The sequence below is a fragment of the Nannospalax galili genome, unplaced genomic scaffold, assembly GCF_000622305.1.
Source record: "Nannospalax galili isolate Female #2095 unplaced genomic scaffold, S.galili_v1.0 scaffold100, whole genome shotgun sequence".
Lineage (NCBI taxonomy): Eukaryota > Metazoa > Chordata > Mammalia > Rodentia > Spalacidae > Nannospalax > Nannospalax galili.
In genome coordinates, this window is record NW_008352891.1 from 12,265,794 (window position 1) to 12,281,744 (window position 15,951).

The window sequence follows — 15,951 nt, forward strand, 5'->3', positions numbered from 1 at the left end:
GACAGGGTCTCTCTGTAGCCCCAGCTGGCTTGGAGCTTGCTATGTAGATGCTGGTCTGGATCTCACAGAGATCGCCTCTGCCTCTGAACTGCTGGGAGTAATGGTGTGCACCACCATGCCTGACCCAATTTATTTTACTTTTATTTGTTTTTTAGTTTTTTGTTTTTTTTTGTTTTTTTTTTTGGTCTTTTTGAGACAGGGTCTCCCTGTAGCCCCAGCTGTCCTGGAACCCACTATGTAGACCAGGCTGGCCTCAAACTCACAGCCATCTGCCTGTCTCTGCCTCCCAAGTGCTGTGCCACCATGCCTGGCTCCCTCTTTGGATTTTTTGATACCCAGTTATACCTACTTTCTTTTTTAGTTCTCAGGAGTTTGTTTACTAATAGTTCAAGTGTAGTTGACACAAAAAGGCAGTTCTGTGATCTGGATTCTTGAGTTCAGCTGCCTATTCCTGGCTGTGGTCTGTGACACCTCTCTAAGCCTTGGTTGAAGAAAAGGAGAGAGAATAGAGTAAGAGTGCCTTTGTGTTTGGCTTTTTTGGTTTGGTTATTTATTTATTTTTTGAGACAGTGTCTCCCTGTAGCCCCAGCTTGTCTGGAACTCATTATGTAGAACAGGCTGGCCTTGATCTCACAGAGATCTGCCTGCCCCCATCTCCCCAATACTGGTATTAAAGGGTGCCACCACACCCAGCAAGATTATCTTTTTTAAAAGTTTTAATTCTGGGGGCTGGAGAGATAGTTTAGCAGCTAAGAACACTGGCTGCTCTTGCAGAAGACCCAGTTTTGGGTCCTGGCACCCACATGGCAGTTAACTGTAACTCCAGCTCTAGGAGATCAGATGCCCTTTTCTGACTTCCTTGGGCATCGTATGACATGAGTGCACTTACATGCATGCAGGCAGTACACTCATACACATAAAATAAAAATAATAAAACAATTTTTAAAAAGTTTTAATTCTGAGGCTTATGGTGTGTCATAAACTTCATAAGTTTTTGAAGTTTATGAGTTCAATCTTCATGATACACAATAATGCCTTTTTTTTTTTTTTTTTTTTTTGGTTTTTTTGGGACAGGGTCTCCCTGTAGCCCCAGCTGCCCTGGAACTTACTATGTAGACCAGGCTGGCCTTGAACTCACAGAGATCCAGTTCTGCCTGGGATTAAAGGCGTGTGCCACCACACCCGGCAATAATGCCTTTTTAAAAACCAGATGTAGGAGCTGGAGAGATGGCTCAGAGGTTAAGAGTACTAGCTGCTCTTGCAGAAGACCCAGGTTTGGTTCCCAGCACCCACATGACAGCTAACAACAATCTGTAACTCCAGTTACAGGGGCTCCGACACCCTTTTCTGACCTCTGTGGGCATTGCACAACATGGGTGTGCTTAGATACATGTAGGCAATACACGCATAGAAATAAAATTAGAAATAATAAATAAAACCAGATGTAGAACCAGGCGTGGTGATGCATGCTTGGCAGATCTCTGTGAGTTCAAGGCCAGCCTGGTCTACATAATGAGTTCCAGGACAGCTGGGGGTACAGGGAGACCTTGTCTCAAAAAGGCCAAACAAACAAACAAACAAACAAACCAGATGTAGCATGAAGAATTCACAGTCATATGTGAGTTCTGCCAGCTGTCTTTCCCGCCCTGTCTGTCAGCACCAATGGGTCTGTCTTGTGCTTCCCTGATCTGTGTTCACTATGGACAAATGTCTCCACTGTGGCACATGCTTTTGTAACTGGCCTGTAACTGCACGGATTTATTCAAATGAACCTTTCTTGATATTTCCTGGGAGCAGGGTGCAGGGTGGAATCCCAAGAACAGTGAGGCAAGTACTCTCTCTGTGGTCAGGGACTGCCTCCTGCTTCTTCCTGGCCTGCTGCCCTGTACCACACATGCATGATGAGAGAAAACCCACATGGCAGCCTGGAGTGCAGAGCCATGTTGTAGACTGTCACAGTCTCCTGCTGACCCTGGTGCTGCTGTTGTCCAACTGAGTCAGCCAAAGGTCCTTGCTGCTTTGAGCTCAGTTTCTTCACCTGTAGTTTGTAGTTCTTATATTTTAAGGCTCTTTCATAGGGTAAAGGGCAGAGGTAAGGACAGCAGCCCAGTGCTGGAGTAAGATGAACGTCAGCCATGATTATTTTGCTGTGATTTGCTTATGGTGGCTGATGGCTCATCATGCTTATTAAACACTCTGTTGAAACTTTCCATGGTCTGTTATGATATATGTTGGGCTTGCCTCTGAATCTTCTATGGAATATGGATGAGTGGAAAAGTCTCAAGGTAGACAAGCTTATAGGTGAAGGTTAGGGGCCACTATCACAGAGTGTCAAACCAGGAGAGCTGCATCAGGAGCAGTGTGCACTTCCTGCTTTCTGTTCCCTGCTTACCCACCACGTGCATACCTGTTAGTTGAAGGGATTAATTCAAGGCAGATGGTGGTGCCAGGCAGTTGGTGCCTCATGTTATCACAAGAAGGAAATATCTGTGTAGGAAAGTGGTAGAAGGAAGGCCCACCCCAGTGAAGGAAGTACTGTCCTGCAGTGGGTGGACATAGCCAGCAGCAGTTCTGTGCTGTCATGCTGTGCTCCTAATGCCAATGCCACGTGCTCAGAGATGTGACAAATGGGACATTATTCTGTGTTAATGGATTTCTGATAATAGATGTGTCAGATCCTGAGAGAGGAAAAAAAAATCCCTAACAACATGAAAATGGCTTATGATTTCATATATTATCTTTTCTGTATTTACACGATGGTTTTATGTAATCTGCCTTTTTTATGCCTACTTTTAAAGTTGAATACACTCAGCATTTTTGGTATTTGTAATAATTTTTTTTGGTCTTTTTTTTTTTGAAACAAGGTCTCCCTATAGCCCCAGCTGGCCTGCAACACACTATGTAGACCAGGCTGGCCTCAAACTCACAGAGATCTGCCTCTTCTGCCTCCCAAGTGCTGGGATGAAAGGTGTGCACTACCATGCCCGGTTTTATAATCATTTTTTAAGATTCTTTTTTTTTTGTCTTTTTGAAACGGGGCCTCCCTGTAGCCCTAGCTGTCCTGGAACTCACTATATAGACCAGGCTGGCCTTGAACTTACAGAGATCTGCCTACCTCTGCCTCCCGATTGCTGGGTATAATCATTTTTAAAGACATAATATTTAAATACATGTTTTTGGCTTTTATGTTCTTTATGGCAAATGAGGAAGTCAAATGTTTGAATTTTAATATTTATATCATTCTTACTTATGTACCATATAATAGAGTTCCTAAAAGAATTAATACAGATCATATGTACCATAGCTTTCTCAAATTGGTTGTTACCACTTAAATAAAGTCAGTTTAAAATAAAATAAATATTAGTTGATACCAGAAAATTTTCATTTGCAAACTTTTGTAATTGCTTATAATAAAGAATGAACTAGATGTGTTGGCACATGTCTTTAATCCCAGCACTTGGGAGGCAGAAGTTTGTGGATCTCTGTGAAATTAAGGCCATTCTGGTCTGCATAGGGAGTGCCAGGCCAGCTGGAACTATTGAGAGACCCTGTCTCAAACAGAAAACAAAAACCAAACAAACTAAAAGAATAAGTTCTGTTCTCCTGTTGCTGCTTGTGTTTACTTTGCTGCATTCTGTAAGGTGTGCTGAGGTGCACAGCTCAAGCCTCCAGCTTTATTGACTTTTACAGCTCGTATACACATTCTTACACACTCCCTGACACCCCAAACACTTGTGTAACCACTGTCTGATGTCTCCAACCCTCAGCAGTCTTGCCATGTTTGACCTCTGATGCCCTAGATTGGTCTTACCTGCTTTTGAACTGGACTCTGAGGACAGGGGGAGACTCCTAGATGCTGGTTTTAAAGATAATAATGGTATTTGTTAGTCTCACCCAAAGAGAAAGGGATAACACCATGTGTACTTAGGTTCCGTTTGTGCTAGATTGGGCCTCCTAATCATCATATTCTGCTGGCTCTGGTCTCTTGACTGTGCAGTGGGGAAAATGCTTCATAGGGATATTAGGTACCATTGGGCTTGAATTCCACACCAATGAATGTAGAGTGACTCCTGAAGAGGATGGAGGTTGTTTTTATACTAAATGCTGCAGAGGAGAAAGAATCAAAATTAAGCAAGAGGTTTTCCAAGACTATATCTTGTGTATTAGGTATTGTCTAGGCATTTAAAAGTAAAATGTTTGTTTTGATAGCAAAAGTAATGCATATTAGTCATGAAAAATGTTAAAGTCCCAAGAAAATGCCCTGCCCCCCCGAAAAGTGATTTCTTTAGTTTTTCTCTCAGTTGAGCATTTTAAAACAAAAATGGATGGATTATTGTGATTATCTAGTTCCTACTATGTTACTTTCTCAAATCTATATTATGGACATCATTGTGCCACTGAGTAGTCTTCTACAGTGTATTGAATTGCCGGCAGGTATCTGAATTTGCTGCACATTTAGGTGACTTCTACTTTTTCATTAAAGTAATTACTGTCACATAGGACTGTTTTAGATATAAATCTTTGTGTAGATCAATGCCTGTTTTCTTAGTATAAGTGTATTTTTTGTATTTTATTTATTTTTTATGTGAATGAGTGTATTGCCTGCATGTATGTAAGTACACCCCTGTTTTGCAATGCCTGTGGAGGTCAGAGGAGGGTGTTGGATCCTGGAACTAGAGTTAACAGATAGCTGCCATGTGGGTGCTGGGAACTGAATCCAGGTCCTCTGAAAGAGCAACCAGTGCTCTTAACTGCTGAGCCATCTCTAGCCCTGTATAAGTGCATTTTTAAACTAAGTGTTTTTTTATTGGCTTAAGCATTGATAAGAAATTGAGATGTGAAAATCTTTTCAGCGTCTCTAAAATTTTCCAGAAAAGCATGTATAGTTAAGCTTCTTATTCAGACACCTAAATTTAACTGTGTTGTAATTAATATTATATGATCATCAGTGCTGACAGAAGTAAAAAATATGCTAAAATACAGTCCTTTCCCGCTTCTATCACTTCTGCCTTCAGTTGAATTTTGCCTATCATAGAGGGACCAGGCATAGCAAGCCCAGCATCCACTGGGCAGCAGTCCCTACTGTCACTCTAGACCTTACTGGGCAGCAGTCCCTTGCCAATTCTTATCTTCGCTGCATCTACACAGCAAGTCTGAGATGTCTGAGAGGTTGACACTAGCAGGAGCTTACGCCCAAGACCCTTGTCAGCAGAGGTTTGGGCATCATATGACAGACTGGAGAAGACCAGCAGATGGTGTTATGTAGCTTGCCATTGTAAAAGTACTACATGGAGGACTTGCTGCCCTTGTCTTTGCAAAAGTGCTCAGTAGGCATTAAACTACAAAGCTGAGTGTGGTGGCATATGCCTTTAATCCTGGCACTCAGGAGGCAAGAGGCAAGCAGATCTTTGTGAGATCAAGGCTGGCCTGTTCTACATAGTGAGTTTCAGGCCAGCTGTGGTTACAGGGATACCCTGTCTCAAAAATAATCCCCCTCAAAAAAAAAAAAAAAAAAAAAAAAAAAAAGAATTAAACTGCAGGCATGTGCACTGTTAATGTGGCAGCAGTCAGAAATGTATCTGCCATGGAGTTTCCATGGTGTTCTTATCATCACAATATTTATTAAGGTACCAAGGAAAGTGTTTGATACCCTGATGTGTCTGTTCTTCTATTTGTAGATCCACATCATAGATTTTGATGATGAAAATAACATTATAAATAAAAATGTTCTCCTCCATCAAGCTGGTGAGATCTGGCACATCAGTGCCAGCCCAGCAGATAAAGGCGTGCTGGCCACCTGCTACAACAAAAGTAAGTGCAGCTTTTAGTATTCTGAGCATATCAGCTAGAGGTGTCATGTAAGATTGATTTTGTGCTGCTAATGAGTCTGTGGGCAATTTAGAAATTTTGTCCATTGCATTAGTTACTTTTTTGTTACTGTGGTAAAATACCGTGACCAAGGCAACTTACAGAAGAGTTTATTTGAGTTTATAGTTCCAAAAGGGGAATCCACAGTGCCAGGGGAGGCATGGCAGGAGGTGGCCGGAGCAGAACGCTGAGAGCTCATGTCTTTAAGCCTCATAGTAGCAGAGAGAGGGACGCTGGAAGTGTTGCAAAGCCTGTTCCCAGTGACATACTTCCTCCAGCAAGGTGGAACCTCCTAAACCTCTGCAATCAGCACCACCAGTTGTGGACAAAGTGTTCAAATACGTGAGCCTATGGGGACATTTCTCATTCAAACTAGCACAGCCATCAATCTGGGTGCTGTCTCCACATAGCTCTGACAGTGCTTGTTACAATCCTGAGGTTCTGAGAATGGAAGCCAGGATCTTAGCTGTTCCAGAAGCTCTGTACCTTAGCTTCCCCAAAGATGGACGCTGCCCTGATGTGTAGCCCATACCACCGAGCATAGCAGGGACTTGCCTATTTCCCACTGCCTGATGCCAGGAACATAGGGACATTTTCAGTTGTCTTCCAGTCCTCTCTGACAGCAGCTGTGCTGTGTGCACATGCAAGTCATGTGTCCATGTGCCTGGCAAGCCTCCACCTGCCAGCCTGGCACTCCAGTCTGGGACCTTTGGTTTTGTGTCAGTTAGATGGAGACACTGAGTTGATCCTGCATCTCCCTTAATTCCCCTTGCTCTGTCATTATAACTACTTTCCAAATGCTGATTTTAGAGGAAAACTCCCCTTGTATGCCCTGGATGCATCACTTTTGGGTGCTACTAGAACACCTGCTTCTATAACCTTCTGCTTATTTCTGCTTCTATAGAATTCTGCATTCACTTCTTTCTACCTTAACTTCAAGTTGTCCTGCTCCTTTTTTTTTTTTTTTTTAATTTAAATATACAGTCTTTTGTTCAGGGCAAAAAGTAAACAAAAACCCCAAATCAAAGCATGTTTGCTGAAAGTTTTTTTTTTCCCCTACCCATATCCATTACAGTGTTCTGTTTGTTTGATTTTTCAGAGTCTTTCTGTGTAGTCCAGGCTATCTCAAAAAAAAATATTTTTTTGAGTTAGGGTGTTTCTGTTAGCCCAAGCTGGCCTTGAACTCTTGACTCTCCTGCCTCAGCCTCCAACATGCTAAGGTACTTGGTAAGAGACACATGCCGACACAGTGTCTCCCACCACATCTGGAATCTTCCACCATAGTTGGGTCCCCCATCATGATCAAGCTCTCCCACCGTGCCTGATGTTCCCCATATCCTTCAGCTCTTTCTTTGAGCTTTTTTTACTCTTTTGGCCTTTTTTACTCTGTTTATTTAGGAAGACCCTGGCTTTGAGCCTTTCCATCTCCCTTTATCATCACCGCTGATAGACTAGAGCTACTCTTGGAAGCTGTTATTTCTTTGTTGCTCTACCTCTAGTGACCCAACTCTCTCATTTGTCTTCTCATTAGCATATCTGAGATGTCAGTATCTATTTACACTCCTGCTTAGCTTCTGTGTGAACAGTTGATGCAGATGCTGCCCAAACGACACTGAAATGGACTCCTGTTCAGTTCTTGGCTTTGAAGACGGCAAAACCTGGTCTCTGTGTACAGCCACTGATCCTGCTTGTTGCTTCTGTTCCATGGTTGCTTCGCCCATCCCTGCATTGCTGGCTCCTCTGTGTCCACTTGTGTAATCCAGCACCCCCACTTTCCCCTTCCCCCTTGTAGAGAAATGGCAGCCTTCCTTGCTTGGAGAGAGCAGACGTTTCTTTGAACAAAAGAAGTAGTCTCCTCCAGAAAGTAACATTCAGATTTGGGGGGGGGGGTTGGTCTTTTAAATTTTTATTTATTTATTTATTTATTTATTGCTGTTTTTTTATTATTATTATTATTTGTTCTTTTTGAGACAGGGTCTCCCTGTAGCCCTAGCTGGCCTGGAACTCACTATGGAGATCAGGCTGGCCTTGAATTCCAGAGATCTGCCTGCCTCTGCCTCCTGAGTGCTGGGATTAAATGCATGCACTACCACGTCTGGGTTTATTATTTTTATTTTATGTGTATGAGTGTTTGCCTGCATATATGTAAGTGTGCCATGTGTGTGCAATGCAGAGGCCAAAAGAGGATGTTGGATCCTCTGGAGCTGAAGTTATGAATGATTGTTGACTACCCTGTGGGTGCTGGGAATCAAACCCAGGTCCTCTAGAAGAACAGCATCTGTTCTTAAATCGTTGAGCTATCTTTTCAACTCATGGGCTGATCTTTTTGATTAGCTCAGTTAACTTCAATTAACTTCATTACCTTTGCTCTTGTTATATCGTCTCGCAGTCACACAGTCATAGGGTGTCTGCCCTGACCACATTAACTCAGTTCTAAGCAGACCACAAGTCCTGTGGCACTCAGGAGGGATTGCATAAAGGTGAGTCCTGACTTGTGTACAGAGCTGGTCCTTGATCTGGGAGTATTAGCCAAGGTGCTTGCTGTGTATCTACCACAGTGCCTACTGAGTTTCCAGGATATACTATGTGAGGTGGTAGATGCAGAATATGCTCTAATGGTACTGTCAGCACAGCTCCTGAGGCACAGTTCCTCTTCAGCTGGTGACCTAGGGCACTAGGTGACTTGCCTCCCCCATATGCTGTGTATAATGGTGATTGCGCATGGTGGCTATGGTCATTCCATTCAGAAAGGGTAGATGGTATGAAACTAGGAGCCACAGTGGTTCCAAGTGCTCTGGACTGAGAATGTCTCAGAGCTGGGATCTGCTGGGTCTTGTTCTCACCCATTGTTATCCTTCCTTCCTTATGGAAGGGAGTATGTATGTGAGTCTGAGTTGCCTGCTGGCCTGTTTCTTACAGAAGAAGTGAAGCCTAAGAGCATCCTTTCACGTCTTACTCTGTTGCTGTTGGCCAGGATGGTATGTCTGCCAAATAGGTTTCTTAACAGCCTTGTGGTCCTCTGTGGACTTCATCAGCACACTTTCTCTTTTGGCAAAGTGCCCATCAAAGTCTCTGACAAGAGTCCTTCCCCACCTGCTTAGATGACACAAAGACCTCGCCTTCACCCTTTATGCTTCACTCTGCCCTTCATCTCACCCTTTGATCCTTCACCTTCATCCTTTTACCTTCATCCTTCATCCTGCACTTCTCCCTTGACCTATCACCTTCCTCTTCACTTGCACCCTTGACCTCTCACCTTCGCCTTTGCTTGTCATTCTATACTCACCATCTTTACCCTTTCCTTTTGGTGCGATTGTGGGTCTGTGAGACTTTCTTTCCTTCTTGAAAGGACCTTTCCAGTTATATCCTCAAACCTTGTTGTTCCTGAGACTTCATATCATGCTGTGTGTCTGACCTCACCCCCTTCTAGAGCATGCTGTCCTCCCCAGATGTGTCATCCTCCATGGTAAACTGCCTAGGTAAATACCTTACCAGGCATATCATCTGCCATAGCTACACTGTCCTCCCTCACTGTCTTCCCCAGGTATACCATTCTGCTTGGGCACACCATCCTCCCTAGGCATACCGTCCTTCTCGGGTACACTGCCCTTACCCAGGCATACTGTCTTCCATGGGCACACCATCCTGCCCAGATATACTGTCCTGAGATCAGTCTCTTCAGCTACTTTGCTATCTGGAGGCTGAGCTTTTTAGTCATCACTGTTACTCCTTTCTTTAAATAGCCCTTTCTTCAACTTGTCTCTCCTCCCATATTTGCCATCTTGTTCCCTGTCAGTAGACCCCTGATGAGGCAGTGTCTTCCCAAGGCAGAAGCAATCTCGCTGTGTCTTCTGCCACTGTGTGCACACTTCTACTTTGTTCTGGGCCTTGCTTTCTTTTCAGGACTCCATAGCATCCTGTTGACTCTGCAATTTTCTGTTTATCTCCACTTTTTAAACTATACTCCTCAGAAGTTTCTAAGCCTTCTCCAACTGCCGGGATCCAGTGCAGCCACCCACCACCACAGCACCAACTTTGAAGTTTCATACACAGAGACGCTACCACAAAGGCGGGCTTCAGGCAGCACCCATCTGCTCCCCGTGTCCAGGGTTACATGTTGATGACTTAGTGGGATGGCTGCTGGGTCTCATGGCAAGTGTTAGGTATGACCTGGATTCCAGGTCTTGTTGCAAGTGCTCTGGTTGTGGGTGGAATCCACTTCCTAGGGCTTGTAAATCTGAATACGAATTTTCTTGTGGGTTGTCCACTTGGGTCCTGCCAGTTCCTCATGCTGTGTAGTGCTGATAGTGATACTAGCTGCTAAGCTGGCAGTGGCTAGTGGTTAGTGGCAACAGCAACAACAGCAAACTGGTTTAAAGACAAAGCTTTCATCTAGTTGGCTGTCAGGCTTATACAGATCATTTCCTTTCAGTTACCCCAAATTGCTTCAATTTAAGGCCTTTGAGAGACCAGCTCTTTCCACTAGATGTTGAAGGCAGCCTGACTCACTGTTTAGTGTTTCCTCATTTGTCACCCTCATAGAAGGAGACCATTGTTTGACAGCATTCATGTCTGAGTTTCAGGAGCTCTGTTTTGTTCCTGTCACATGCAGAGCGTGGAGGGTTTTAGTCTTCAGGGAACACTGTTTTCCAGAAAGTTGGGCTCTTCTCAGTGCAACCAGCAGGAGCCAGTGGACTTGCTTCTCCTCAGCTCTTGGCCCTCAGAAGCCATGCTTGGTGTCAGGCCTAATCTACTTGAATGATTGTAGTGACAGTCACCCTCATGGGGCCAGGTGCCAAGCTCTTCTGGTTCAGATGCTCCAGAAAGCCTAAGCTTTGCAGTGCATGACTTAATATGGACAAATTTCTTACGAAGAACTAACATGTTTTTCAAATGAAACTTGTGCCCTGTTTTTGCACAGATTGCCAGTAAATCAGTAGGCTTCCATGCTGCTATAAATTAAATCCAAATTCAGTTCAAAAGCACCACAAACTGGAATTGAAACACGTTCCTCATTATGGAGATCTTTCTATGCATATGTACCTCATCCCCCCTATCTTCCAATAGTGATTTCTTTATGTCTTGCCTGGTTGAAGACTTTGTTTTGGAATTTATTGCATAGTCTTTCTTGTAATCATTTGTTCTCATGTGTTTATAAAGACATCCCATCCTTTGCTGTCCCCATATATGACTTATATTCATGCTCCTTGTAGGTCCTGCTGCTCTGTGTGATGTTTTGGGGCAGGTAACACCTTTGAATCAAGGCTGAAGGCCTTCAAGATGTGTCACTAGGTACACAGTAAGTTAGACAGTAGGACAGCAGGATTGACAGTGGTCAGCAGGCTTCAGGGGCTACTTCCTGTAAATCTGTGTCCTCAAGCTGTTGGCTGTGCCCTCTTCATGTGTTACTGAATTAGTGGATCTTACCATGAGCACAAAAAAAAGGACCACGGGAAAGTGTTTGCAAGAAGAGATTGAGACATGGAATCCATTTGAGAGTTCTGGCCTTTGTAGGAATCTTGATGTTGACAGTGTTGTAAGCAACTGTATTCAGATTGTATCTTAATTGGAATATGGAGCATCTCCACAAGTTATTGGAAGTTTGTAGAATGGTGGAATATAGCAAACACATGTACACATGTGCTGGTATAAATCTAATTATGGCCTTGTGAGTAAATATGGACAATGGGATGAACTCACAATGCAGAGAAGACCTCACGTCCAGCCCTTTATTCTACTACTTGGGAGAAAAGGTAAAGAAAGGCACTATTAAAGTCCATTATACAGCTCAAGTGTCTCTGACCTGCAGAAATCTTGCCAAATTCTGCTCTTCACACTTAGAAAGTGACAGAATACTTGTAGTAGGTTAAAGTAACCTGAGAACTTAGGCTTGCTAAGATCAAACTGTAACTTATCTCTCTGCTTCTCTCTCTGTTTATTATAGTAAGTGGCAGGTAAACATTGTTGCAGGTTGTGGAAGGAGGTTTGTACATTGTGGGTCTGCATCTAGCCATTGCCTGTGAATGTTGTGAAAAAGATTCTTAGAAACTTGGGGTGAAGGTGAGGTGATGAAGGTTTAAAGAACAGGCTTGCCTTTTTGTACTAATCTTTTTTTTTTCTTGTTGTTTTTAGCAGTTCTAGGGCCTGAACCTAGGACTTCATACATGTGAACCAAGTTCTCTTACTTTGAGCTACACCCCAGCCCCCTGTACTGATACATCCCCCCCAAAGCAGGCATTTTGTTTATATGTATGTTTTATATCCCTAGAAAAAGATTCTCGGGATTTTCCCTCCTGTGTGTCTGTGTCTTGCTTCTTCATGGGCCATGATGCCAGCTGAGATTGTCAGTGCAATGAAGCCAAACTGACAGGATAGGAGCAGATATTCCGCCATTTTTCTAGGTCTTTGAGCTGCCCATCAAATCTGGGGCCAGTCATACCATACTGTTTTAACCTGCCTGTGAGGTTCACAATGATTTTCTCAACTCCATGTTCGTCAGTGATTTCAAACTTGCCAATATAACCACACTTCACCATCCCCGTCAGGAAGCAAATGATGACTTTGGAGCATGGCCTGGTAAAGACCTGGTATTTGCCCCCTTCTCAGCATCGTTGATGCTATTGTGTGCATTGGCCACGATGTTCATGTGTACCATGATTGTGGTGCACAAAGAGGATCGGGGGGGTGAGCACATGGAGTTATTTGTACTGCTAATATAAGGAACACGCATCACTATGAGCAAAGTGGGTGTCTTTCAGGGCAGACAGTTGCAGAACTTGTCAGTAATGGGCACGTGGTAGCAAATTGCTTATGGTGACAACTGACAGGTGATGGGTGCACCTCTCACTGCACTCAGAGACCTAAGACTTTCAGGTAGGGCTTGATCGTATGCATATCCTAACCATGGTTTTATTGCTGTCTGGAAAAGCCCAGGCACTGAGGAACGAGTGCAGACCATGTGTGCTTCCCACAATGATCGCTGCCTTTGGGCTGCCAGGTCCCTCTGCGGTATGTCTGCTTCTAAAGGTTCTTCAGGTAGACTTTAAACCTTAAGAGAGTTTGCTCCTGGATCCATTTCCTGTTCACTTAACAAGGTTTTCATATGGCTCATGGAAAAAGGAAAACACGTGCCTAGAGAAATGTTAATGAAATTTAAAAAGACATTGCTGCTTTATTCAAGATTATTTTATTTTTATGTCTATGTGCCTGTGCCCTCTCAGGCCAGAAGGGGGAGTTAGATACCCTGGTGCTGGAGTTTTAAGTGGTTATGAACTGGCCATGTGGGTGCTGGAACTAAATTTGGGTTCTCTGGAAGAGCAACAAGCCTTTTAGCTGCTGAGTAACCTCTCCAGGCCCAACTTCGTTGCCTTAATATCCCTTTTCTATTTCTGAATTAGATTGTGTTGGGTATATGTTTATACTCTCTCTCTGTATGTGTTTATAGTATGCTTTGTCACATATGTGTGCCCACACCATTCCTGTGTATGTCACATGCATAGTGTGTATGATTCATTCTGTCTCTGCTGGTACCATTGTTGCTGATACCCATGTGGCAGTAGCTTCACAGTCAGTAGAGGGCACCTTGGCTTGGCACTGTGTCCTTGCCTCTGGCCCATCACAGCATCCCCCTTGTGTTCTGGTGTCCCCATCCTGACTGCTGCACTGAACAGTAACCCTCTGCCCTTTCTCGTGCCATTTTTCTAAGTGTGCTCTGTTTCCCAGGCCTTGCCTAGAACACATATTGCGGAGCTGAACTGACTCCTAACATCTGTATTCTAGTTAATGGTGTGAACTGGTCAGTCAGTGGGTTTCTGTAGAGAATTTAGTCTGAGCCTTCCCAGGACACCATACTTACACCTACCCATATAGCCTTTCTGTAATGGTGGCAGGAGCTCCTGAAACGCAGGCACCTGAAGGGGCTGTGTGTGCGTGCAGGGGGCAGGGTGTCCATAGGATAAATGTAGTAGTATGTCTTTCTGTAGCATCAGTTATAGTGCTTTTAAGCAATGAAAGCATAATTTATAGCCTAAAATGAATGAATGTAGATGTTAGCAAGCAGAGTGCAGAATTCACAGGAATCTCATAAAACACATGGTGCCAAGGCTCCCTCAGATCTGTTGGACAAACACAGCGTGGATGTGTTTTCTTTCCTCTCTGCTGGAGCTGTAGGGGACAGAGACAGCAGCTCTGTTCTGGATGGGGTGGGGGAGGGTGGGAACACACCAAAACTTCAGTGTGATCAGGAAGATTTGTGATGAGATGACCCTTTCCTGTACCCTTCCCAGGTCTATCTATCCATTCCTGTGCAAATTCAGGGGCCAGAGTTGTCAACAGGTGCTCCTCTCACAGGGCCTGCCTCCCCTCACAGGGCTCTCCTGGTCTCACAGGGCTGTCCTCTACTGGACCCTCCTCTCACAGGACCTTCCTCCTCTCATAGGACCTTCTTCCTCTCACAGGGCCCTCCTCCTCTCATAGGACCCTCCTCCTCTCACAGGGCCCTCGTCCTCTCATAGGACCTTCTTCCTCTCACAGGGCCCTCCTCCTCTTGTAGGACTTTCCTCCTCTCACAGGACCCCCCCCCACAGGACCCTCCTCCTCTCACAGGGTCCTCCTCCTCTCACAGGGCCCTCCTCCCCTTACTGGGCCCTCCTCTCACAGGAACCCCCCTCCTCTCACAGGACCCTCCTCCTCTCACAGGGCCCTCCTCCTCTCATAGGACCTTCCTTCTCTCACAGGACCCTCCTCCTTTCACAGGGTCCTCCTCTTGATGTGAGCCTCTCTCTCTGGTGGACTTACCTGGACCCTGAGTGTGGGAATCAGAAATAGCCCCAGGATGTCATCCCTAGGACACAGGTGATGGTGTTGGGTGACCCAGGGTAACATCTGGGGTGTTCTGAACACCCTGGCACCTCCCCACCTGTCAGGTTCTCTTGTCTAGGTTTGTCTCTTTTCCTGGGAACCGGGTAAGGACAGTGTTGAACTACTTTGTTAGGCATTACTTTTTATGGTGGACAGAGAGGTCCTGGGGTCAGCTACATATGGGCTGGTATCTGGGCCTCTGAATTTCTGAGGGCCTTCTCTGGGCCACCCTGAGAATAGTAGCTCTTGTGGCTGATCCTCCCCCCTGTGGGAGCTGGAAGGTGCTATTGTTTGAGTTGTTGCCTCCCCTGGAAGACACAGAGCTCCTAAACCATGGGCAGGTAAGGACAGGGCCTGGTGTCAGGTTCAGAAGCAGGTGACTGCCAGAAGTCTATCCCTCTGTCTGTGCACTCTGATTACCACATGTGACCAGGGGCCCAGAGCTTTGCACCCATGAGATCTTACTCAAATTCATCTATCAGGGTTAGGAATGTTTTGATGGGGGCCATTTCCATCCAGGGATTGCAAGAAGAGCTGGCTCTTGTTGCCAAGACAGTGTATTAGTTACTTTTATTGTCATTGGACCAAATACTTAACAAAGCAACTTAAAGGAGGAAGGGTTTATTTTGTCTCATGGTCCAGCATGGTGGAAAAGGTATGGTAACAAGAGGTGTTCTTATTTGTGGTGCCGCCAGCCAGAGACCCCCCTGGTCAGACACATGAGCCTGTAGAGACATTTTACACTCAGACTGTAACAAGCAGTGAGGGAGTGCATCACAAATGGTGCTTGGTGTGGGTGGGGTGGTCAGCTCTCAAAATGTAGGTAAATGGATGAGCAGTAACTAGATTGTGCACTGTGGGCAGGTCCATGAGGTGTCCATCTACTAGACTTGAACCCAGGAAGGCAGCTGTGGAGATATTGGAACTGCATTTGCCTATGAATGGAGCTCAAGTTCAGTGCCTCCAAAGCAAGAGCCTTTGAAATGTGCAGAGACTCAGCACTAGATGCTCTGAAATGGTGACCCATTTTGTCAGTGCCCCTCAAGGAGAAGATAAAGCTGGAGTTGGTCCCAACAACAGCCACAGTGATTCCTGATGCTGGTCTCAGGCACTTGCTGTGTCTCCCTACTCAGGTGGCATTAACTGAGTCTCCAAAGGTGGCAGGCAGTTATAGGAAGGGTCCAAGCCAGAAGTGCAGATGACTGTACCATTTGTCTGTATCTG

General features: G+C 44.8%; 1 protein-coding gene and 1 pseudogene across 4 annotated transcripts in view; one reads left to right on the forward strand and one right to left on the reverse strand.

Annotated features, from left to right (window-relative positions):
- Eipr1 (EARP complex and GARP complex interacting protein 1) overlaps positions 1–15,951 on the forward strand; it is a 151,917-nt gene that overhangs the window by 11,006 nt on the left and 124,960 nt on the right. For 2 of the 4 annotated variants that reach the window (XM_008850170.3, XM_008850169.3), the window contains one exon: positions 5,679–5,811. The exons of the other annotated variants lie outside the window; for them this stretch is intronic. In XM_008850170.3, the coding sequence (XP_008848392.1) occupies positions 5,679–5,811 (133 nt within the window). The remainder of the gene's footprint in view (positions 1–5,678; positions 5,812–15,951) is intronic. 4 annotated transcript variants of the gene reach the window in all.
- On the reverse strand, positions 12,133–12,538 carry LOC108491648 (annotated as a pseudogene).